The 25,487-nt window shown below is 40.5% G+C and overlaps 1 protein-coding gene and 1 long non-coding RNA gene across 9 annotated transcripts in view; one reads left to right on the top strand and one right to left on the bottom strand.

Moving 5' to 3' along the window:
- LOC307028251 (uncharacterized protein) overlaps positions 1-25,487 on the top strand; it is a 93,303-nt gene that overhangs the window by 39,805 nt on the left and 28,011 nt on the right. For 2 of the 3 annotated variants that reach the window (XM_079663105.1, XM_079663104.1), the window contains exons 1-5: positions 741-1,203; positions 10,070-10,611; positions 15,731-15,814; positions 18,236-18,304; positions 23,900-23,978. In XM_079663105.1, the coding sequence (XP_079519231.1) occupies positions 855-1,203; positions 10,070-10,611; positions 15,731-15,814; positions 18,236-18,304; positions 23,900-23,978 (1,123 nt within the window). In that variant the 5' untranslated portion in view covers positions 741-854. Of the gene's footprint in view, positions 1-740; positions 1,204-10,069; positions 10,612-15,730; positions 15,815-18,235; positions 18,305-23,899; positions 23,979-25,487 lie in introns of those variants that run through there. The other variant, XM_079663106.1, reaches the window with a different exon arrangement.
- LOC307028254 overlaps positions 18,295-25,487 on the bottom strand; it is a 157,205-nt gene continuing 150,012 nt past the window's right edge. For 4 of the 6 annotated variants that reach the window (XR_013804906.1, XR_013804908.1, XR_013804909.1 and 1 more), the window contains 2 exons: positions 23,894-24,313; positions 18,319-18,431 (listed from right to left, as the gene is read on the bottom strand). This is a non-coding gene — a long non-coding RNA (uncharacterized lncRNA). The other 2 variants (XR_013804907.1, XR_013804911.1) reach the window with 2 other exon arrangements.

The raw sequence follows: 25,487 nt of genomic DNA, 5'->3' as shown, positions 1-25,487 counted from the left end.
ATCGCAACATGAGGTTAGTTGCATGCTGTGCACAAGTGTTTAGTTCTATCAGCAACCGAGGTTACACACACAAAATACCTGCCTTTATTTGAAACCCCTGGTGCTTTTAGAGAAAACCTCCCGTTCCTTTTATGACTAATCTCCCATTAGCAGATGTTTAGGGTCTCTGTCAACTGATCACATTGGCAGTATGGGGAACCAGTCTGGACAAGAAAGTGAGGCCTGGGTACTGTGTGAATTAAGGCCTTGTCACGGTCTATATGTTAAGACAATCCAGTCCATTTCATGTTGGTGTTGCAGTGGAATGAGACTATTCATTGGAGGGGATTACACCACAATTTAGCATGTTATTATTTTTGTTGAAATCAGCTAATTACAAAGGCACACGACTGTTGCTTCCAAGGTAGTTTGGAGTTTCTTTTAAGCTAAATCTGTAGTTTACCATTGTCATGTTAAAACAAAGAGAACAAGTCAAGGGGAACAAATTGCCCTCCTCTTTAAAACACTGAAAGCATCAGCATTGTAGACTGAAAGGCAAAGCTGCCGTAATTCTAAGGTATCAGTCAGCAGGAGAGATCGCTTTTCACTGCTGTGACAAAAGGAGAAGCAGGAGGAAGGAGGAGTTAGGAGAAGAAATATTGCCATGACAGCCAATGCGGAGGACGCCTCCTCCTGCTCTCCCCCTTTACTCTTTTGAATGGGGCACTCCTCTTCACTTTTCCTCCCTGCCTGGTGGAGTGTGTGTGGAGACAGTGCTGAAAAGTGTGTGTGAGGAGTGTAGTGGCAGAGTGGACATGTTACAGTTCACTCAGGGAGTTTAATCAAGTGGGTGGACGTGGTCAATATTTGACTTTATGGCTAAAATGAGGACCTCGTTTGGAGTTTTGTTTTTGTTGACCCTCTTGGTGGTCTACTCTGATGCTTGGTTCTGGGGCTGGACTGGTACTACAACTATGCCCCCAACAGTGGACCATGAGGGATCTGGCAGTTCAGAAGGTAGTGGAGAACCTTCATCAGAGAATATCGCAATGGTTAGATCTGAGATGATCGATGAGGGACAAGGGATCCAAAAGGTTGTGCAGACATGGGACCAGACCACTGAGGGACTTCGACTGACCACTGTAGAACCTACAACACAACCAGAGAGTGGTGGTACATCAGAAAAGGGAACAGAAGGGATTTCATCACGCATTCGTAAACCTGGTAATGGCAAATCTTCTATAAAGGGTATGGGTTCTGAAGGATCTGGTTATTTAAGTTTTACAGGAGATGTTTCAGGACTGGGATCTGGGCCTGGATCTGAATTGGACTCAGAAACTGGGTCAGGCCTCTGGTCTGACTCTGGATTCAAGGCTGAATCTGGATTTGCATCAGGATCTAGCTTTGAAACACAGGGGGTTTCGGATGAAAACCAGCAAGGAATAGTAATGCCCACTGAGCAATGGGCGTTAGATAGTGGAGACATTTTAGAATCCCAAACCAATGAGCAAAAATTTAAGTTTCAAAAGAGTGCCAGGATCAGTCCTAAAAGCATAAATGAGGGCAATCATCTTGGAAGCACAACATCAGAGCCAAATCTTTTTTCTGTTGAAAGAACTAATAATACTAGAGGAAATAGCTCTATTTTCGATTTTAATGACTTTGATATTACGATGTATTCTAAAGAAAACTCTACCACAAAAGATTTACGAACCCCAATTGTGGGCAAAAACTCTGTAGAGACCACAGAGATACCTAAGGAAAACCAAGTAGTGGAAATTGCTCAATTACCAGCCAACCAGGAAGCTTTACCTAACCAAGTGTTACAGACTAGACCTTGTCCATTAGCCAGCCAGCCACCTTCTACAACCCAAATACCAATTCATATCCAACAAATTGTAATTACCAAACCACAAACTAGCAAGAGACCTGCCTTTTTCCCCAGAGCTGCCCAACAACCCAGTCAAGCATCAGCAGTTAGCCAGAATGTGGTGACTAGTCAAAATGGTCACATGTTAGATCCTACTCAAACATCAGCAAGTGAGCCTAGCCAAGCAATCGTAATCAGCCCAACAGGTGGGTGGGCACAAGTTGAAAGCCACACCGAAGAAGCTAAATCAGCACTTGTTGTAGAATCCCCACAATGCTTGCTGCTAGATACTGCTCTCCCTTTCTGCTCCTCCATGATAGGGGAAAGTTTTGTTGTGCCTAATTACCTTAACCAGAGCAGTGTGGAGGAAGTCCAGGTACTCCTAAACAAATGGGCGTGGCTGTTGAAGTCACTTTGCCACCATAGTTTGGAGTGGTTTTTCTGCCTTCTCTTGGTACCAAAATGTGGCGGTGAGCCGATGTTGCCTTGCCGGAGTTTCTGCGAAGTCTTGCGGGACAGTTGCTGGACACTCCTGGATGAGGGACAACTCCCTCTGGAGTGCCACACTCTACCAGAAGAAGAGGATGATGGGTATCAGTGCTTGTCAGTTAGTAACCAGAAAGGTAATCACTGGTTCAAATGAATCCCAAAACTAGGATTCATTTGAACCAGTTTTCAGTGTCCCTATTCTCCAGTTTGTCTGGTGTTTCCTCACAAAACCCAATACCCAACTCCAAAAATTGACATTTGTCCCTTTCAGCACAGACGTCATTGACATTAACTATACCCTGGTTCCCTTGCAAAATAATTGAAAGAAAAATAAGCATGCTTCAAGTTTGTTAAAAGGTAAAAGTTCTGGCTTTAGCCTAACAAGCATGGTGCCAACCCTCCTGCCCTACAATCCTACAATGTTGCATGTCTGTGCTTCCCTTGTCCTTTGGAATGCATGTGACTTACAACTTGAAGGTTATTATAAAACACACACACACACACACACACACACACACACACACACACACACACACACACACACACACACACACACACACACACACACACACACACACACACACACCCCACCCCACCCCACACACACACACACACACACACACACACACACACACACACACACACACACACACACACACACACACACGCACAGTACAGTAAATGGGTTTATGGTTCATTTCAAAACCAAGTTATGTATATTTTCAGTAAATTATTAATTTAAAGGGTAATAATTACATGGTTTCGTACACTCCATATATCTTATCCTGCAACACAGATTGTAGTAAAGCAAAAGCAGTACAAAAAACATAGATTATTTTAATTAATTAGTAAATTATGAAGCACTGATTAAATATTGTTCTTTTTAGGATATCTTTGTTATTAGCATTAATGCATCTGGAATTGCACAAGACAGGGCCTGTCTTCTGAGAACAACGTGTGCATGGAAACTGTAGATAACTCGGCATGTAGAATTGCATGTCTCTTTTGACAGTGAGGGACTCGCAGTCAGCTCCATGAGCATCTGTCTGTCCAGGAATGGACAGATGAAGTCGTCATGCATGGGAAGCAGTCATGTTGCTTCACTGGTTTCCAGTGGGATGTACATTTTTACATCTGTGCTTGAAAAAAGGTATTTCTTACAGCTAGCAAACGGCTGTACAAAGTGAATGATTTAAAGAGTTGAATGCATATATTCAATGGATATTGCATGTCAAATACCAGGACAGTTTTTTGTTGTGAAATGTCTCTTTCAAAGTAGTGTTAGAGCTTTGTCTAAAGTTCTGTACTTCTTTAAAGCCTTTTACTAGGCAACTGTCCTGCACTCCTCGTTCACTTCAGATCAGTCAGAGTTCAAGACTGTGTCTTTTTACAGCTCCACTATCTATCTGACACCTGGCTTCATTGACAGACATGAGTGGACAAGATGTCTCCGGTTCCAAGACTAAGTGATGCATCTGGGCCCAAATAGATGTGTTACTTTCTGTGTTGATATACAAGGTGCTTGTGTTTTTTCTTCATCTGGGGGGTTAGGGTTAAGGCGAGGTTTTATGTTGCCTTGTTGTAAAAAGCCACACAGTTCATGTGTTAGCTTTTTGGCTTTACTGCAAAGCTTTACACTACAAGTGTTTGTGTTAAATAATGTGTAAGGAGTTGTTTTAAATGCTCTGACATTGATATTTGCAGCCTAAGGGACATTTAAAAAACTAGGATTTTGTAGACATATTTACTACCTGAGGATAGCTTTTATTGGCTCTCCAGAAGCTGGTTGTTTGAGTTGCCCCCGAGGTATCACTGAGATGCTTTCAGTCTCTCTAAATCATTCTTGGTTGGACAGAACGCCAGCGCAGTCTAGCTCGTCTGATATCACTCATACAAACACAGCAATATTTAAAATTCACCACTGGACACTGCTTGTTGGTGTGATGTTCAGATGAGTCTTTATTCACCAAATATAAGAAATTAATTTACTTTTTGCTTACTTCTGTCTCTTTCCCCCCATTTCCGAAAGATAACTAAGCTTCTGAGTCAATTAGACGTTGCCTTTATGAGCATTCATCACATGGTTTGTACTGACAAAATGCCTCATGTGCCTATGCCAATGTCTCCCTGCTACAGCAAGAAGGCATACTGGTAATGTTTTAGAAGTAGTAAACAGCTTGGTGGGCTTTGGCCTACAACTAAATGAGGTCATACGTAAAAAGCAAAGATAATTTGTTCCAAAGCTCTGTAAATGTGTGCCCTGCTGCCCGAAATGCCCTGTTTTCTAGTTAATTGGCCCAATAACTTTATCTTGGGCTGTTTTCTACTGCACCTTCCCACTTAGGAGCCCGTTGACCTCTTAAATTCACTGATCAGAGCCCCCACCATGCAGGGTCTGGGAAGCTTTGACCGTCTGCAGCTTTGTTTGCTTGATGTGTGGGAGGAGGGAACTCATATTCTTGTTAATACCACCCTACTCCTACATCATATAACTATGACCTTTCATGCAAGAATGTCTCATGATCTACTTACTTCTTGAGCTGGTATATTGGATGGAATTAAAGTTTGGCCCTTGGCATGGGGCAAGAACACAATAGAGATAAAGTTAAGTATTTGCATGTACCCTTTAAGGCCCGGACACACCAAGCCGATTTTGGCTATCGACGGGCGTCAGGCCGACGATGAGCGTTGACACGCCCTACTCAGATTGGTGTGTGCCGCACCATCATGTCTTTTCAGCCGTGCCGACACCTTTTCGGCTGTAACCGTCAGTCGGCCAAAGGCTGTCGGTAAAATAAATCACTCTGATTGGCTGTTCAGCTTAGCGAATCAGTGCATGAGAAGCGAAACGGAAGTGAGGGACCCAAAAAAACGATTAAGAAGGCAAATGTGAGATCTAATTTAACTCCAGCTCTCAACACAGGTTCGGGAAAGCCCCATGAGCTTCTCGTTGTAGAGTGAAAATGGAACGCACGCTATTTGTTGTTTGTTTACATCACACAGTCTGTTCTTCTTCTCTCGGTTATCACGCAGTATGTCTTCCGGTTGTTGCCTCTTCTGAATGACGAATACACACTACCGCCGCCTGCTGGTAAGGAGAGTTATTGCCACTCACGCATGCGCAGTTCGTACGTGCTTCTTGGCCGTCGGCTGAAGTCTTTGCGGTGTGTTCCAGTGAGACACATGGCCAAGACGCAGAGAGGCGAGGTGACACAACAGTCAGGGGTCCGTCTGTGTCAGTTCTTTGGTGTCAGCTTGGTGTGTCCGGGACTTTTAGATGTGTGCATGTGGGAGGTCGCTGTGGGAAGATGGCAGATGTATTGTTTGGGGCATGGAAACATTGTATGAAATCTGTCAGATGTGATCCTTTTACCTTGGGGGGGCTGCCCCTGTGGTAAGAAGTTATTGTTAGGGCATAATAGCCCTTTCAATTATGTTTTCCATGGTTACCAGTCCCCTGCTTGGAAGATGAGCAGTCACTCATATCAGGGTCTAGGTCAACTGCAATTTATTTTGCTTAGCTCTTCACAGTAAAACGATATCCTGTATGAGGAACTCCTCTCAGTTTAGGCTCCTTTAATTGATAATAAAGGGGATTCCTGTCCCCCAGCCACCCCTCTGGTGGTCTACAACATGAAACGGTAGATTTCCTGTAAGATAAACACTTCTGTTTGGGTGAATTCTGTGTACATTTAGTCTTTGTGTTGTGGCTTGTAAACCCTTATGGTGGTCTGACAATGATTTGTAGCACCATGGTTCCTTTGAGCTGAGATTGATATTGTACTGTATCTCATAACAGGAAGGCCCAAAGCTGGCTCCGGCTCTTCAGCGCGCAGCCTGCCAGGGAATGATTTTGACTTGGCTCTCAGGAGGGTTCCAATTATGGGCACAGAGTAGTTCAACTTCTTTGCTGCCAGAAACTCATTGCCCCCTCTGGTTTGTGTTGAACCGGTACAAAACTCAGTAATGAGGCACAGGGATGGTAAAAGGTATTAGCTCTTAACTTTTTTAGAAGCATTTCACCTCTGCCTCTGTGAATATCATACAAACTATGTTCTTCAGGAGCTCTAAAGAATCATTAATTTGTCACTTACAAGTACAGTAGAGAACTTGAACAGAATCTTATTTATTTCCCCCCTAAAGTGCACAGCTTGTGGTAGGCCCATCTTCCCTTACGGGCTTGAGAATTACAGTCTTCAGGGCGAGCCAACATGAAAACTCCTTCCTGGACTGTGATGTGGGTTTTAGTTTGATATCTCTTTCCGAGTATTCTCTACAGGTTAAAGATACCGCAAACTTTGCCCTGAATTCAAAGAATATGCTTTTTCAGTAAAGAAAGGAACATTCATTCAAGGAAGGTGTACCTATTATATTAAAAACATCCAGTGTTAATTGTTCCATTTACTTACGTATTACATATACGCTTTCTAGTGGAAACGGGTTTGGTTAAAGAGCTATCAGTTTGTTTGATTTGTAGTAATTATGGTACCATATTCCCTGATATAAGACAAGAAAAATAAAGTGCTGCTGGTAAAAATGTGTCTAAGCAAAACAAATAAAAAATATGATGTCATTTTGCACGAAGTACTTGACATTTAACATTATAAGCATAACAGGACTCCCTTTAGCCCTGTAAGAAGACGGACAGACATTGCAACTAAGATCAAACAGGAATCAAATAAGCAGAGAGCAAAGAGCACCATATCATGTGACCAAATCTAATTAACTTCACTTTCAAATCAATTGGTTGAAAGTACGAAAGACATACTTTGTGCTGAAGCGTTAGCATTGCTGAAATGTTTTCTTTTCAATCATGGGGTCGTCATTTTTCTACGAGGTGAACTCTGACACTAAAAACGCAGGTCAAACCACCGACTAGCTTTTTCTGCGGAGTGACGAGATAGTTCATTGCCCCTGTCAGCACGCCTCAAGGGATGTTTTAAATGGTGATGGAGCAGTGAAACAGCAAAGTTTTCTCAGACTGTCCAGATGTTCAAATGTTTTCCCATGGATTACGCAGGGTCCCGTTCTTCCCAAAGCTGCGTATACAGCCTCACACTGTATATACAGCTTTATCAACAGGGTATCACAAACTGTGGTACCCCCAACCTGGAATGTTAGCACATGAACAAGTGCTGTGTTCCTGGACACTAAGCCGCCTTCTTGACAAGGCAAACTATAGCACCATAAACTCAGCACAGCTCCATTCATCAACAAACCTTTTCTATACCCCATCGGCCTTGAAGCTGTCATTGGTTAACAAAAGCAGTTTGTAAAACTTGCATTGAGTTTCCACTTAAAATGCTAATGGGGCACCTTTTGTGTACCCAATGATTTCTGATCTCTGTGAAGGAATGACTGGCTGGCCCATTGCTGACAATGCAGGCATGTTGAAGAGGATTTAAAGCAATCCTTTACAAGCCTAAAGCAGGTCAAACCTTTGTATTTGCTTAAAGTCGGGAAATTAAATTGTCCTTACTAGTGTCTGGCTCAATTACATCAGGATTGAAAAGTGATACTTTTTAGCATTTAGTGTTGGACCATCGTCTATTTGGGTACATTCTACACATAGTCCAACAAAGTGCACATCTGGTGGGTGTTCTCATCCTGAGTTGATCAGAGGAGACATCTGGTTGGCCTGGTGCAAATGACTTTAATGTTACCTGCCATTCATGCAACAGTTAAGGATTCAGGGTCGGCCTCAGGTGTTCTGAAACTCGGAATCTGCGTCAACTTTGACTAATTCAGGAAGCCAATGTCTGTTTTATGTTAAGGTCTTGGAGATCTCATATCTTTATGAAGATACATAAAGCTATTAATCCTCTTTAAGCTTGTAGCTTTTACCACACTTATTTGAAATTCAAAAATATGCTACTTTTTAATTAATCCAAAGAGTATAAGTAAGACGGTCAACACAATACAGTCATGTAGCACACGTCACTTTTAAACTTTTTTGCATTTGGTCCACAAAACTTGCTTTTCCAGATTTTTCTTGTGTTCTTGACACATCTTGAAATGTGCAACACATTTCATGAGGTATTTAAACTGAATAATTTATACTGGAAAGTATTTTTCAGTTCTCAGACAGACAAACATTCAGCCTGGTGTTTATGGTCATACAGCAGAAGGCAGGACCTCAGGTTCAGCTAAACACCTCGTGTGTTTAAGCTCTCAACAGAGCTGAGTGCAGACCCACTGATCTCCAGCATCGGGGTAGTGGGGAGGCTTTGAACCGGGCAATAGAGCTAGCACATTAGACTCCAGGTGGTAAACCAAAGCAATTCTTCATTGAACCTACGTCACACGTTCTCCCAAAACAGTGATTTTTCTTTTAACATGAGGAAACATTGGTTTTGATCAAAGCAGTAATGTTTAGTCTCCAGTTTGATGCTAGTTAGACATCCGAACCAGAATGGGGATGAGCACACATCACTCTTTGTGTTCGTTGTGTTTCCTAAACGCCTCCAATGATTATGCGCTGACCTCTCCAGAGTCACCCGGGGTGATGGAGAAGTGAGCAGAGATATGCAGGGGCCCAGCTGTTGGTCCCTGAGGGCCCGGGGCAGGGACATTCAGCAGATGTCACACAAGTCGGAAGAAGTTTTTATAGTGTCTTCAGGAATGTCATGAATAGATATAAATCTCTAGCCTTTACACACACTAGTTGTATTAGTTGTCAATATTTGGAAAACATTTTAGCTATGAATAATCAACCCATTTAAAGACCATTTGTAAATCAATTTAATTGTATCAGCCAGGGCTATCTGAAACCTTAAAATTGCAAATATCGCAACATGTTCTTTTAAATATTAACATTTAGGGTAGAATTCATGTGTTTTGGCCCCCATTTAGGTCAGTTCTTCAAGACTTTTCTACATGTTTTGATTCTTCCTTTATGGTGGATGCATGCAAGAGTAATAGTTTTCTGTGTGTAATATTTCCATGTTATACATTTTGGTCCTTTGATGCAATTTTCTAAGTGTTTTTCAGAGAACCCATGTAGTAATTATTCTATCACTACTTTAAATGATAAGGCTTAAACATTTTAATACGTTCCACAAGAAACATAAAGATGTGTTTGACACATGCAGAAACATGTTTCAAGTTGTTTGACTCAGATACTGCGAGCCTAAAGTGCCAAAGATATCTTGTAGAATATACATTACCTTAAAAAAGCCGATCACTTTAGCAGACATTGAATTTTAAAGACAAGATCAGATGACTTCAGTCCTGAAGTTGAAGTCTGTCGTTAGTCTTTGATATACAATGTCTGCTAAAGTAATCTGCTCTTCTTACTCTCAAATGGCCCATCCCTTTGCCTTTTATGATGCAAGTCAACCCTTTCCATCTTAGTTATAAACTGGTTTGTTTGTTTGTGGTCCCCTAAGCAAAGTTGCTTTGCCAATGCTTCTCATAACAGCCAACAGGTTGTTTGGAGTCAGTCAAGGTCACTTTCCTTACACATTTTATGACATGTGTTAATGCTGTTTACAATCATTTAAAAACATTATCACCTACTGTATACTTCTGTTTGTGTTCTTGGTTTAGTACAGACTTAAAGACTCACTATGCAAGAGTCCAATGCAAGTAACAGTATTTATTCCTGCATCCATCAGTCCCACTCCCTTAAGCCCGGTCTAACATTACACCCTGCCATGCAGCCCTCCTATCTAACCACCAACATATCCCCTGCATATTATGGCCTCACCTCCTTTTTCTCTCCCCTTCTAGAAGAAAGTGGAGTCACCCTGCTCCAGCTGATTGGGGACCCCCCCCCCAGCACCATCACTCAGGTCTTTGGGCCTGACAGCAGCCCTGGCTATGTGTTCGGCCCCGATGCCAACTCAGGCCAGCTGGCCCGCGCCTACCTTCCGAGCCCCTTCTACAGAGACTTCGCCCTCATCTTCAACCTGAAACCCACCTCCGAAAGGGGCGGCACCATCTTCTCCATCACTGATGCCGCTCAGCAGATCATGTACGTGGGTGTGAAGCTGTCCGCGGTGCAGGGGGGGAACCAGTACGTCATCCTGTACTACACGGAGCCCGACTCACAGCAGTCCTACGAGGCGGCCCGGTTCCTCGCACCCTCCATGAAAGACACCTGGACTCGCTTTGCCATCGCTGTGAGGGACGACAAGGTGATGTTCTACCTGAACTGTGACACGGACCCTCAGGTGATGCGCCTGGAGAGATCCCCCGACGAGATGGAGCTGGAGGCCGGCGCCGGGGTCTTTGTGGGGCAAGCTGGAGGAGCTGATTCCGAGAAGTTTCTGGTGCGTATGCAAGCTCAGTCCGTTATCAACTAAACATTATTCAGGCCCCTGAAATCTGGAAATTACATATTTTCTGAGTAGATACAAACATAATTGAATGATGAACTGAATTAGGCCTAGGTTACATGTACACACATCTTTTTATAAACAGGGTTTTCCTCCTTCATGTCTCTCTGAGTATGCCAAGTGGGCCACATGTGTAAGGTGGTGTGGGCGGGGGTTTGTGTCTAGGAGTGTTGCATGGGAACTTTAGAGCGCATAAGGTAGGCCTCTTTGCTCAGTGTGGTGGAAGAGCACCTGTACAGTATACTTATGTGTAAACATGTAAAAAAGTCCTATTACCAGGTTTTTTGGTCCCATCCACCGTTCATGATTGTATTTATGCCGCCGTTGCTGAAAATGTTGCCCCATTAGCGATGGCTATCAAAGAAGAAAACAACTATTATTGATTGGCTTGGTAAAGGCGGCTTTCAGTGTGTTCCTTTTTTTTTTTAAGTCATAGTATAGTATTCAAAAAAATTAAGAATACTATGACAAATAATATGCAAAAAGTTATTGTAAATTATGTTAAAAAAAAATGCATGGTTTAGTATGTATAAATGTATAATAAATAAAAAAATTGGCTAGGTTTAGTATGTTGAAAGATGTCCAATATATATCGTCAAAAAATGTATTTTATATGATTAAGTTATAGTACAGCAGGTCAAAAAAATATTGTATTTGTGCCGCCATTCCTCAAAATGTTGCTCAAAGGACATTACAGAACAAATTCTGACATTATAGGTCAAGTATTTCGATGCCCTTTTTTAGCCGTCTGTTCAACAACCTTGAACGAAGTTTCTGAAAACACTCACCGTGACCACTTAATGACCTCAAACACTGCTTGGGTGTGGAGATAAAAGGTGAAAAACGCAAAGAAAAAATAATGTCACAAAAAATCCTGTGTAAGTGTCGTGTGGACTAGGCCTAGGTCAAACTAATTCCTGTGTCAGAAAACCACACATCTCACATTCCCAAACTACCTCTCTAGAACCAATTTGAACAGCGCCAGGTCTCCTAAGCCGTGAAGTTCAGAAGAGTGTTTTGACTCTCTTTAGTCAATCATGTGAAACATCTTGGACAAATAACCCTCATATGATTTCATTGCTCAAATTGGCCTCATCTTAACGGAAACATAAATGTCTTGAGAGGGGTCTGAGAATAATTGGAAGACCTCACAGCTGGTCTGTAATTAACTTCAGTCACCTGACTGCTATAAATCCCAGTAGTTGACCGCAACAACTGTTGACCTTAGCTGCCAGTTGAGCCCCAAGCCTGTTTTCCAGGCCTCAGGCTCGAAAATGACATTCCCAGAACAATTGACTATATCTTCATTTCTAAAAGGAGTAAATTAATAATCTTTTTTCTCAAAGCAATGATAAACCTGTGAGTTGGATGTAGAAAAGTCAGAATCAATATAGAATTGTTTTATTTTAGAGTAAATTCAGATTGAACAAAATAACATTTTTTAAATGATAGTGTCCGTCCAAAATAAACCCATTACTTATAGTGAAAACCACCCTTGAATGATGGGATAGTAGACTAAAAGCTTTAGGAATCCAAACTATAACATATAATAAGTACCCTGTATCAAGATTGATGCAAAACAAGTGACGTTTGACCTTTTTAGAGATATTTAGAAGAGAAAAAACACTTCTGGGGTCATTTGGGTGCATTTTCCATATTTCTGGCCCCCCTGGTCGATTTTGATGATTGACACCTCTTTTTAACCGTTAGAACCAATAGAATCGAGGGGAAGTTCCTAAAATCCATCTAAACATTACCCATTGTGAATGAGTGATGCATAGCCGGAATGCCCAAAGCCGTACGCTGTCATACACTCTCGTAGTAGCTAATATGAAATCTCCGTTATTGACATAAATATGAAGATGGATTATCAGTAATCATTTCAAAGTGACACAGACACATTGGATTAACCTATGGATTAACCTTCAGCAGCGTTTTTATCGTTTTAATGCCATTGAACATAACTTTTGATCAGAAACAGCAAAAGGTAAGACAATTTCCCGTGTTTGCTACCTAAAGCTATGTTGTGTGATGTCTGGTTTTATTTCCCATGCCGAGAGTTCTGGTCGCTCAGTGATGATACTTATATTTCTGGAATCTGTGGAATCCCAGCTTGCTAATCGATATATTGTATGTGCAGATCTAATAAGTAATAAGGGTATTTTAACATGAGTTCTGTGCTAAGTGTGTTCGAATTTTTTCGCTCAGGGCTAATTCAGAGCCTTTGTTACCCTTGTGTTTCGTTTTGCTAAAGATTGTTAATATTGTCTGATAGCTGAGTTTCTTCCCGTTAAGTGGATATGAAACATTCATAGTTTATTAAATGTTAAGATGCCCTCAGACGCTGTTTCTTGCCAGATGTTGCGTTTTGCCCCCGCCTGCAGGGCCGTGGGGTTTAACTGGATTTATAGTGGTTCACCCACGGCTACCTGCACGGAGAAAACACGCAACTGCAGGCATTTTATGAGTTATAATTGTTCTTCCTGACACTGACTATTGCTTTAGTTCAGGGGTTTTCAAAGTGTGGGAAGGTGAGCCTCCCCTCAGAGAACATAAGAACAGCCGCGCCCCCCCTCCCAATTATTATTGCTATTATTATTATTATTATTATTATTATTATTGTTGTTGTTGTTGCTATATGCAGGGGTATTATTATCCGGTGGAATGCCCTTACCTACTGGCCTAGTTAAATCAAAGTGGTTACTTTTTATTGGCTGGGCAGTGTAGTTTTACACACCGTCTTATTTGAATTTCTCAGGACTTAAAACTGTTTTTTGGGGGGAAACCCCCACAAAGAAAAAAAAAGTTTACACACGTAAGGTCATCATCTCAACAGTTTGTTATGTTCATCGAGTCATCCGTGAGTAGAGCATCAAGTTGGCATCCCTATTATAGCTGAATGCGGCGATTACCATCTTGTTCAGCAAGACGCCTCACAAACTTATTAAGATCAACAGCGTTAGTGCGTTTTGATTCAAGCATGAGTACAGCCAAACTTGACAGTCTCTTCTCTGTCATTGTAGACCGAAAATACCTCATTCCTTCCGTCTACTTGGGTCCAAATGCGCCTTCCCGTTCAAATGAAATCGCCGGCAATCACATTTCCTCGCTCGCACCAGGGCCGGGGAGGGGTTACAAGGCTTGCGTCTTGTGCTGCATTCACTTGCACTTGGACATTAGGGATTTTCTCTCAGCAATGTCCGATGAGCCACAACTTTCCGGAGATCCGCCCCTGCTTGACCGGTACTTGCTTTTGATCAAAGTCAATGCGGAAAACCCGCACTCACACAGGTAGGCGGAGGTGAAGGGAATGAGCACTTTTACAGCCTTTTTGGCGAGGTGGGGAAACTCGGTCTCCACAGACAGCCACAAGTGTGCAAGTGACGTTTTCTGCCAGACGCTGTCTCCTCTTTCACTTTAGGTAACTTCACTAGAAATCGATCCATGTTGCCGCTCTCATAAAGTTAGCTGAAGTTAACTAGCTAGATTTCACTGTTTCTCGTTATTTGTTTCTCACGCTGCGCCTCCTCTGAAGCTCTCTGGTGCCCCCCAGGGGAGGCGCGCCTCACACTTTGAAAACCACTGCTTTAGTTAATTTACCTAATACTTAAATATTTCTATCGGACACACAATCAAGATTGGTTGTTTTCTTAAGGTTTTTATGTCATTATAATTCACTAAAAGAATCAGATTAGAGCCAGATATTGAATACAAATCAATATTTCCAACTGAAAATCAAAACCTCCTTTGGGGAGAGAAGATACATCTGTAATTCATGCAAATCTTCATTATTTAGCTTACCAAATAAGACGATTTTATGAGACTTACTGACTTACATGCAAGCTATTTGCATGCTATTCCTTATATATGCATGCATCTACTTTATGTTCAGTAGATATACACTACATACAGCATGACCTGGTTGTTCGTAACTTTTGAGTGACACTTTTGCATGATAATGATGGCCATTTTCATTGTTTAGTGTTCTAGTCTTTCTGCTCATATGGACTGAAATGGCCTCTATGTACTGAAAATAAGACTAAAGGCCAGGAAGCCATAAAGGCAGAAAATTTAAAATTCCCTCCATCCACTGATATATTATTACATGGGAAACAGGGAGACATGTTAATACTACTTAATAAGTCAAAATTCCCCAAAAGTTCTTCCCATAAATGTTAGGGGGATTAAGTGTTTCCCAGCTGAAACCCTTGTTTAAATATGTTTATTGCTGTGTTTGAAGACAGCTGCTCATTAGTTGTAAACCACTTTGCAACTCTTCCTCATAATTCCAGTTGTTGTTATTACTTGAGCCCTTCTGAGGTATTCCCTTGTGTTCAGAAAGATGTATTATAAAGTGTTTACTTGGAAAGACCAAGCAGACCCTGTTCCTTCTGTGTTGACCTTCACACGGCCCTCAGCTGTAGAGGTCTTGTAATTTCTCTAATCAAATGAAGACTTGGCGGGCTTCTTTTGCATTTAAATATTTACATATTTATAAAATGGACATTCTTAAAGAGGATTTGTTTAGCGATGGACCTTTTTGTATAGAATCTGAAGCACTTTGTTAGAAAAAGACCATGACACATCGACTAAACATCGAGTCAACCAGTACAACCATTACATTTCAAAGAGCTTCTTCTGCTTATCTTCAAAGTTCTTCTGATCTTTCTTCTCAGGACATAAATGTGTCCTAAAGAGTTGACTACAAATAACCCACCAGCAGAGAGACCACCTCTCATTCAGAGCTAATGGCCCTGTGATAGGCAGTCAGATAGCATGAATGCTATCAGTGCGAGTATCCTGTATGGAAACATGTAACAGATTGTGTGTGGGCACAGATAGTGGCACTTCACAGGCAGAGGCTAAAACTGAGACATCAATAGCCCCTGTGCTTTTGTGGAGAGGGGGAATTCCCTGAGAGAAAAGGCAGCAAGTTCACAGATAAACATCCATATAATGTATGATGAAAGTAAGACATGTGTGAGAACAAGTGCGGCTCTATATATTACATGTATCGTTAACATGAAAACACCATGTCCTTGTTTTGCTCCAGGGGGTGATCGGGGAGCTGAGGATTGTGGGAGACCCCCGCGCTGCTGAGAGGCACTGCGAGGAGGATGGAGACGACTCAGATATGGTGAGTTCAGGTTCAGGTTACTTTATTTGTACACTTTGGTGGATTTTGTTTGCAGTAGACAAGGCATCCATCTTGACACCAAGTTCATGAACACACAGAGAATATACAGTGGTGATGAAAGTTGTCTGTGCTACATTAAATCAATAAACCGCAAAAATAAAAATGTTGCTACAACAAGGTTAATCTGAGTTGTGGCTGCAACCAGCACTCTGATGTCGAACATTTCAGAGTGTACTATTCAAAAATATTAGAAAAAACAGCAAAGAAAATACACAGTATAGCATCTCGAAAATATCACAAACAGAAAGTATAAAATGTTTAGATATGCAAAAAAAATACATAGTGTAGTACGTTGAAAGTATGAAAAAAATGGTACACAATATTTTCCAGAAAATCGACGTTGGGAGACTGAGGCAGTCAGCATGTGACGCTTCACCCGCTTTGGGTAATAGCATCTAACAAGTGGAATGTAATGAAATGTCACAAATATGAGAAAAACAACATAGTATAGTTAGTCAATAATAAGAAATCAAGTATATATAGTATATCAAAATATGTGAACAAAAGAAAAAGGACATAGTATAGTATATAAAAAAGGCACAAGAATTCCGTAATATAGTTGTCTAAAATAGGAACAAATATTTGGTCGAAAATATGAAAAAAAACGACATTGTAAAGAATGTCAATTTTTTTTTTCTGCAAAACAACACAGTATAGTATGTCAAATATATGCCAAAAAAGGACATAGTATAGTATGTTGAAAATATGAAAAAAGGACATAGTATAGTATATTGAAAATATGCAAAAACGACATAGTGTTGTATGTCGGAAAGATCAGCAAAAAACAACATAGTGTAGTATGGTGAAAATATGCAAAAAATATGAAGAAACAACACAGTATACTATTCCAACATTTTCCCAAAAAACTACATAGTATAATATGTCAAAAATATGAAAGAAAGGACAAAGTATAGTGTGTAAAAAATATGAACAAAAGGACATAGTATTGTAAACATATGCAAAACAACTACATGGTATAGTATAGTAAAAATATGCCAAATAACGACGTTATATTATGTCGGAAATATGAAGAAACAACATAGTGCCAAACAACATGCCAAAATGTTCCCAAAAAACGACATTGTATATAGTATGTCGAAAATATGAAAAAACAGTATGTCGAAAATTTCTGAAAGAAACGACAAAGTGTAGTATGTTGAAAAAATGCCAAAGAATGCAATAATATAGTATGTCTAAAATAGAAAAAAATAGTTGGTCATAAATATGTAAAAAAAACTTAATAGTATAGTATGTCGAAAATAAAAAAACTGAAAAAATGACATGTGTATGTACATCAATTAATGCTGAAGAATCTGATTTCTTTTCTCGGGGGGATGCAGCTTTCACCTCAGGATTTTCAGCCTTCATGTGAATAGTTAAACTCCTTTCACAAGATTATCATTTTTAAAAGGAGTCAGCTGAAAACATGAACAAATCTGCTGGAAACACGGCTTTCAACCGACTCATGGCGCTACCATTACCCTAATTGGCTAACTAGCTGCAGCTGATGAAATCTGCCAGCGATAGTTCATTTCAGCGTCCAAAATTGAGATGAGAAGCCTTCTTCAGAGCTCCTCTGACTGAAATCAGGGACCCGTAGTTTCAAGTATTACTCAGAATGTTGCTGCTGGATCTACCTCTGCTACTGAGAACAAGGAGCACAAGTAATGACATTTAACTGGGTTTGTTGATTTATTCCAGCATGTTACATCAGTTACATTGTAAACAATAGTGAATCTGTAAAAGATAGGAGTGTAAGAGCAGCATTTTCCACTGACCCCGACCACCCACACACAAACACAGGTGCCCCTCCATAGCCCCCCAGCAGCCTTTACTGTTATTTGGTCAAACATTGACTTCCCAGCTGCCGAGACCACCAGAACCTCACTGACAGAGGAAGGTTCACTCGTTGCCTTCAAATCTTTAGATGTCCTTTGGATTAGACGGGAGAATCCCATTCTGAGTGGAAATGACAGGTTTCTGATTTCAGGATGTCTTTTATCTCAAACACACACAGCTGTTCACAGGGTGCACTCAGGATTACTAAAACACTGTGTATATTTTTCAACAAGGACCTTGTCAAAAGGTGTCATGTTAAGATAAAAAAAACAATATGTCAATAGTTACAACAAATTCATTGTTAAATCAAAGAGGTGTACAGTTATTTAATAAAAAGCACACCCAATAACTAAATTGCTTTTAGAGCGGACTTCAATTTGACCTGGAATTCAAATAGAGTTTATTTACTGAGACACTTGGACATACAGTTAAAAGAAAATGTTCAGATATAATGGTCAGTGCACTCAAACAAACCCAAAGAAAAACTTGATCACATTAAAACAAAATGTCTGTTCTCCTCAGGCTTCAGGTGATGGAAGTGGCAACGAGGAGAGGAATTCAAGACCAGCTGGGGAGACGCTCAGATGGACGGTATGGAACAACTTTTTATTTATTACAAATAATTGTCAATATACAACTCTCACTGTTCCTCAGCCCTGTCATCTGATGACGTGCAGAGACGTTCCGCTGATGTGATAAACTTCTAAAGTTAGGGACTCTAAAAAGAAAGGCCAGAAAGAATAATAAGAAATAGAAAAGAGCAGAGAGGCAATCCATTTTTTGGCGAATAAATAGGAGAAAGGTTAACATTGTAAAGGTGATGGAAATAGAGAAAATAGCACATAAAAAACACTGTTGTGACACAGTTTTAATCATGAAAAATAGTGACACTAAACATCTGATAAAAAAAAAACAGTTTTCAGAGACTCCATCTCTCTCAATATAAGGTTAATATCCAAGAAATGGCTGTCCTGCTTGCAGTTATTTTACTGCACTTCTTCTCCTTGGTACATTATATTTAAGCAGTATGGTCTATACCATTTCCCCCCTGGAAGGTTTGTTTGATGGATCCTTTTAAATAACTATATAAGAGAGTGAGAAGAGGTATTAAAGAAGAATGCTTTGCTCCCTGAAGAGGACTGAACAGCTGACCAGTTCGATATGTATACCTGACAGATTATTAGCAGCAGACCACTGTAAGGTATACCTCTGATGTCTCAGGTTACTCGCTATAAGCGAGCGAACACACTTATCCCTGAGGAGAGATTAAAAACTGCTGAGTTGATGTCTGGAAATGGAGCTGCTTCTGTCTTATAGATTGTGGGACAACGACTTTTTACATGGAGAGATTCCTCTGGTCAGACAATAGAAGAAACAAGTGAGAAAAATGGGGATTTCCAGAGTTAAGGATTAAATATCATCATTCTGACATTTTATGCTTTCTTCTTTACTTATAGAAAGTCAGCAAGAAGAGTGTTCACAGTCGATCGATGGTTTTACCATTTTAAAGCATGCTTTGCTTTTACAGTAGTGGGACCATCTCTGTTGAGTATCAATTCAAACACTCTCCCTAGTACATTGCCATGTTTTCTACAGCGTGAATTTTGACCATGTGGTGTTGTCCCAGATCACACACAGCCATTGTGCCCTCACCGGAGCTAGGTATGTTGTTAGCTAGCTAGCTATGTTTAGCGGTAGCAAATCATTACAGACAGCTCAATTAACCCCCAAAAATATACTGTGCCTATATTTCAACACCATTATAGTGGTTTGTTTATTAAATACTGAAAAAAGAACCATGTAGCCTATTACTTTTTTTGATTTAATTTACTTTACTGGAGTAACAGCAATTGCAGATGATCGTGTGACTTCCATTACGTAGCCAAGATGCCAAAGAGTTTAAGGCATTATTTAGATTATGGAAGAAGAGTCAAGAGTTCCACACGCGTTCTGAATGCACCACCCGGGTACTCATAGTGCATTTTGACATACTATTATTACGAACGCTAATGTTGATAGATAGCCGCCCGCTATGCTAGCACTGGGATGCACATATGCAGCCAAAAATAGCAGATGCAAGAACAGAAGGACACACATTGAGACTCAGCACTGCATTCAGGTGAGGTGCTCTGTATCGACTGAGTTATATATTTGATACACAGGGGACTAGTTCACTCTACTCCCCTGTGCGTGCATGCCCTCCCACTCACAATTATAGTGGAGTTAGAAAAACCAGATGTCAATTTGGACTCGATCTGATCCAAGTCAGAGCCCCCCCCCCAGCCCCTCAGGCTTTGTTATTCTGACTGGTTTGTAAATCAACTGTGTACAGGAGCTGACAGGGGTGGAAAGAAAGTGAGAGACGATGACAGGGGGGGGGAGGGTCGGGCGTCGGAAGTCTCTTCATCATTACTGCCATATTACCTGCAGCTTTTATAAGGGGGCTTTTCCATCTGTGCAGTAGCTATTTATCAAAGGATGTAATGCCATGTACTGTAAAAGACAACAGCTGGCATCTAATGTCTACCTGCCGATGTTTTCATGGAACATACACTGTGCACCGCGGTGAGACCGGTGCAATTAAGGCAAGTCTGGACAGAGGGCAGTCAGACGGGAGATTTGTTCAAGTGAAACTTTCCATTTTGTCATTCTGGAATCCATGATGATAGATGGCAGAGGAGGCAGTCACCCTTCACTGTGTCACACTGCAGGCCAGCAGCCTCCTCCAGCAGGAAGCACAGAGGACACGTTCAAGAGTGTATGAGTGATTCAGGGTGAGGTCAGATGCTTGGTAGTTCTTAGCAAAGGCCTATTTATGTCCATCATGTTAGGAAAGCTTTTGTAAATTCTTAATCTGGACACCTTTATAGATTTTTTCTTTAGGAGTTGTCTAGACTTACTTGACCTGAAGTCAATTAACTGCGGAGACTGACTTAGTAACCCATACATATTAAAAAACGTCTATACTGAATGCAGTTATGACTTTGCAAGCTCGGCCAAACTCTCAGGAGGAATTTATGACATAACCAGGCACCAGAATGACATTTTTCTTTATTCAGATGCTTTCAATATGAAATGTATGAATTAATAAATCTGTACACATAAATGAGTAACTTTATAATTTCTCCTCTTCATCAACATATCACATGTTTTCCTCCCTACAGCCTTGAACATTTGAAAAAAAGCACAAATTATTCCTTTTGTAATTAAAACAGCCTTTTTTGTTATATATTTTTTTCATCGTTTTTTGTCTTTTCCTCAATATTAGAATTGACTTTTGTGTGCATTCTGGCTGCTCACTGCTAACATCCGGACGCAGACTCTGCTGGCTCCGGTGCAGCTCCAGCCCTGTAGCCTCATACTATTGTCAGACCAGCCGCTAACAGCAGCTCTCCACTTCTTGATGTGTGCACTTGGTATTGTTGCTAGGTGTTTTAGGGACATTTGATGCATCCTGGCCTGTTTTAACAAGATGTAGGATCCATCACACCTCTGTCAGATAACAGTCATTTGGACCTGGTTTGTCTCAGAGGGGCTGTGATACCTGTGGGATAGATTTAGCAAAAGTGAGACCAAGAGCTGAAGATGTAATGCGTCTACTTCAGGAGACGCATCACATCAGCATCAAGCCTAGGTTCTGCGTTTTATAAACAGCCAGATTGTTTTTCTATCATCTTACAACCAACCACAAAAATCCAGAAAGCTCCCTCTGTGATTCTCGTGGGGCACGCAGTAAAAAAAAGTAAAAAATGTTTCCTGCACTGCTGCAGAGGTTGAATAATGGTCTTCGCCGAAGGAGCTACATACCTGCTCTTATATTGGGGGGGGGGGGGGGGTCATGTGGTTCAAATCCATCAACACAAAGTTCTAAAGAGGGGACCCTCCCACCCGTCAGCCCCTCTGTGATGGATACGTTAAGGAGCGAAAAGGCAGGGTATTCTCTTTCACATTAATACATATATCAGGCTACAGCAGTCAGAATTCTTAGCATAGCCAGCGCTCCACAGCGGGAGGGGGGGGGGGGGAACTGGTTAGTTATTAACCCCGGATCACTATGCTCCTCTAGCTGCCCCTCCTCCGTCCCCCCCTCCACTCTTCATCCCACTCCTCACTGGAATTCCACAGGTGACGAACCAAGGTGTGTCACCGATGAAGAATGAGTTACGGGGGGTGGGGGTATTTACATTATTCCTCCCCCTCTCTTGTTTTTACCCAGAGGCAGTTTGGGAGCAGACCCCCCTCTCTGATTTTAGTGACTGGGGATTGTGGGTAATCTGCAGACTCAGGGTACAGGGTACACAAAAACATAAAAAATAAAATATTGTCTCAGTAGGAGGGTACGTGTATTTCATGGGTTCATGCAGAACATGAATGCCGCACCGCTTATCTTTTCTTTTGCCTGTCTCATTATCTTATTCAAAGAAGAGAGTCCTACACGGTATGCTACACTAATATTAAGAACATCATATTATTTTTTGGATCAGTTACACTGTTAGTTGTGCAGGAATGTTTCTGACTTCAGGGTGTTAAGAGTACAAAATTAAAAAACTAATGAAAATGTTGATTTAATTATTTCCCAAATGTACTTCATTTTAATATTGCTAAATATTGCGCTTCAAACCATATTTTCAGTTGTTAAGACAACAACATTTGTAACTGCGGGTTTGATCTCCCGCTAGCTGCACTATAACACTGACCAGTTATTTACAGAAAAGAAAGGTTATTTAATAAAACCAATTTACTCATTTGATGTAACTATCACTTAATTGAAATAAGGATTCTATTGAAAAGCATCAAATGTGAAAATGTACATTGGGTACCGCCCTATTTCTAAATACATTAAACCATTTTGGCAAAACATCCATTAATATTATTAAAGAGCATTTCATAGTAGGGAAAAAACAGTTGGGCGAAATTTGGGACAAATGTAATATTCTTTCCTAAGCCCTGCCCCTTTTATTTGATCACATGGTTCCTTTAGCTTGGCTTTGCAGGTTGTAAGTGGTTATAAGGTAGCAGCAATGAGATGACACCATACAAAACAAAAACATGATTACTAACAAAGGTTTGAGTTTCAATTCAATAACCGTCCCCTGGTTCTTATTAAATCTGGATTATGCCATTTTGAAAGTTGGCGCGAACATGTTCACAAGGAGAGAAGTTTTGCAACAGAGGCCAGGCATGAGCTGTCTGACAGAGATGAACCCAAACTGCAATTACTGAAAAAAATAACTATTTCCCCGGAAAATGTTCTGTTCTTGGTTTGCCATGCACATGTTGACTCAATCATGTTTCAAAGTGGAGCTGGGAAACTGCCCTGTTAGTTATGAAGAGAGCTTTGGCTGCACAAACTGTAAACATTGCTATGATTAAATTCAACACAACACAATGCCTACTCTTTCCCATGCGCTGTTCCTCTACTCAGGGGGAACCCAGCTGAGACTGAGCTATACGACCCAGATCAAGCCTCTAGTGAATGTCCTCCATTGCCCTTTTCAAATATGCAGTGACAGTAATCCAGTTTTTAAAAGTTGTTAAAAGTAACAACGATAAACTGTAAGAATACTTTGTTAAAAGTAAAAGTCCTGCATTCAAATTTTACTTGAGTAGAAGTACAAAAGTATTGGCATCAAAATGTACCTTAAAAGGCCTTTTATGCTCATAATTGTATTTTGATCCTCTACTGTGACATGTTTCCATGCTTTAATGTTCAAAAGCTCTGTATTTTTCTCATACTGCCTGTGCTGCAGCACCTCTTCTCACCCTCTGTCTGAAACCAGAGCCCAGTCTGTTCTGATTGGTTAACTCTGTTGTGATTTGTCAACTGCTTATAGGAGTCACGTACAATGTGTTGGTGCGCTAGCCAATAGAAGCGCAGGTTACATACTGATGTCCCTAAGATACAGAAGTTAACAAAGGAGTCCAATGGAGGCGTTTCAGGCAGGGGGGGAAACCTTTCAAAAGTAAAAAAAACTTGTAATTCGTAAGAGCCAATTCAGAATAATAAATATATAATGACTGGATTATGACTATTTCTATAAAGTGAATTGACGCTGAGAAAGTTTTCATTTTAAATACTTTATATACTAAAATAGAAATACTAAGGTTAAGTACATGGACCTCAAACGTACAATATTTGAGTTAATGTACTTTGTTAAATTCCTCTGTGTATTTATTTACCTGCAGACCACTCCTCCCTCTTCCCGGCCAATCCAGCAGCCTCCACTCTCCAAGAAGGACGAGGTGCTCACGGAAAGAGACACAGGTGACTTTTTCTGGACTGAAAGACTGCATTTGTTTGTTGTCAAAAATGTTTATGTACCTTCTTCATGCCTGACCTTTTTTACAGAGGCCTTTGAATCTACTCTTACTGTTTCGCAAATATTGATATTTGTTTCATACATTTATAACGTAGTTTTGAGAGATGGGAGATAGATGTTGTACTTCCGCATGCGGACACATGACAGATCTCACCTGTTGGGCATGGTCGGGGGGGCTGCGGGCGAGTTTATGATGGCACATGTTGCAGTGTTCAATTTCCTCCAACTTGCTTAACTGAGCCAGCCAGAGCTTGCAGAAAATGTTCTCTGATGTCTCCATCTAGTGGACATGAAGAATATTGCAACAGTCACTGGAGTGTCAGTTTAGTTTGAGCTTTCTCTGTGAATTACATTCAAATATATATTATGTTACTGCTGCTGTCTTTACTTGAAGTCTACATATGTTTATATAAATCATATTTATAACCCTTACAGATTATGTATCCCCATCTGAATAAGTGATTGGCCTACAGATAGAGTGACACAGATTTCCTTTTTTTGCTTTGTGATCCAATACTTTGGCACCATCTAGTGGTGTCAACACTAATGCCAAGTAAAATGCAGGTTCTTAGTGCACTCCTCATCTATGAAAACTATGACTAAGATGTTCGTCATCATCCTTTTTCTCCATGAATAAAAGGCTGCACTGACGTTATTAAACACAATGAAAATATAATTTTAAATGCAATATTGTTGGCCAAAGTTAAGATAAAAATAAAACATGATGTTAATTCAAGATAGTACCAAATAGACATTTTACACAGTACTAAAGTTTAATAGCTGACAAAAGGAACAGCGTATTGATCAGTTGATGAAAGAGAAAAAGTGCAGAGACATCAAACAATCTGACTTTCATTATGAAAAGAAAGGTGAAAAAATTTCTGACATACTTTACTCTGTGCTAACATAATTTGTTTGCATGATTTTAATGGCAAACACACAGCGTCTAGTCGAGTTATTGTGAGAGTTGATTTCACATTGGATAGAAGCATACTTGGAATGAGTAAAAAACTGTTCTTATTTACTCAATTGGATTTTTACTTAAAGGCACAATGCCTCTGCCTGGATTTTATTTTGCTATGTTCGGGACAATTCTATACCAAAATATAGCGAGGGGAAACACAGAGCAGAGACATCTTGTTCCCAACAAAAGTAAAGCACCATTACTCTTGTTGAGTGTGTGCCAACTAAGTCTGAGGATGGTTTTAGCTTTGAAAGTCTAGTCTCTAGCTTAATCTACAGGAATATTATAGACTCAAGTAAATAAATAAATACCATAATTGAATGTTAAAAAATAAAAATTGCTTACCTCAGCAATGTTACTCTATACCAGGGGTGTCCAAATTTTTTTCACAGAGGGCCACATACAGAAAAATATTCGAAGGGCTGGGCCACTCACTAGAGGAGAGGTATATTGCCTCATAAGTTACAAGTCAGAACACTCTAAAACATTT

This window comes from Notothenia rossii (genome assembly GCF_949606895.1).
Source record: "Notothenia rossii genome assembly, chromosome: 2".
Classification (NCBI taxonomy): Eukaryota; Metazoa; Chordata; class Actinopteri; order Perciformes; family Nototheniidae; genus Notothenia; species Notothenia rossii.
Note: the sequence above shows the minus strand (reverse complement) of the source record. Positions and strands in the feature narration are given on the sequence as shown.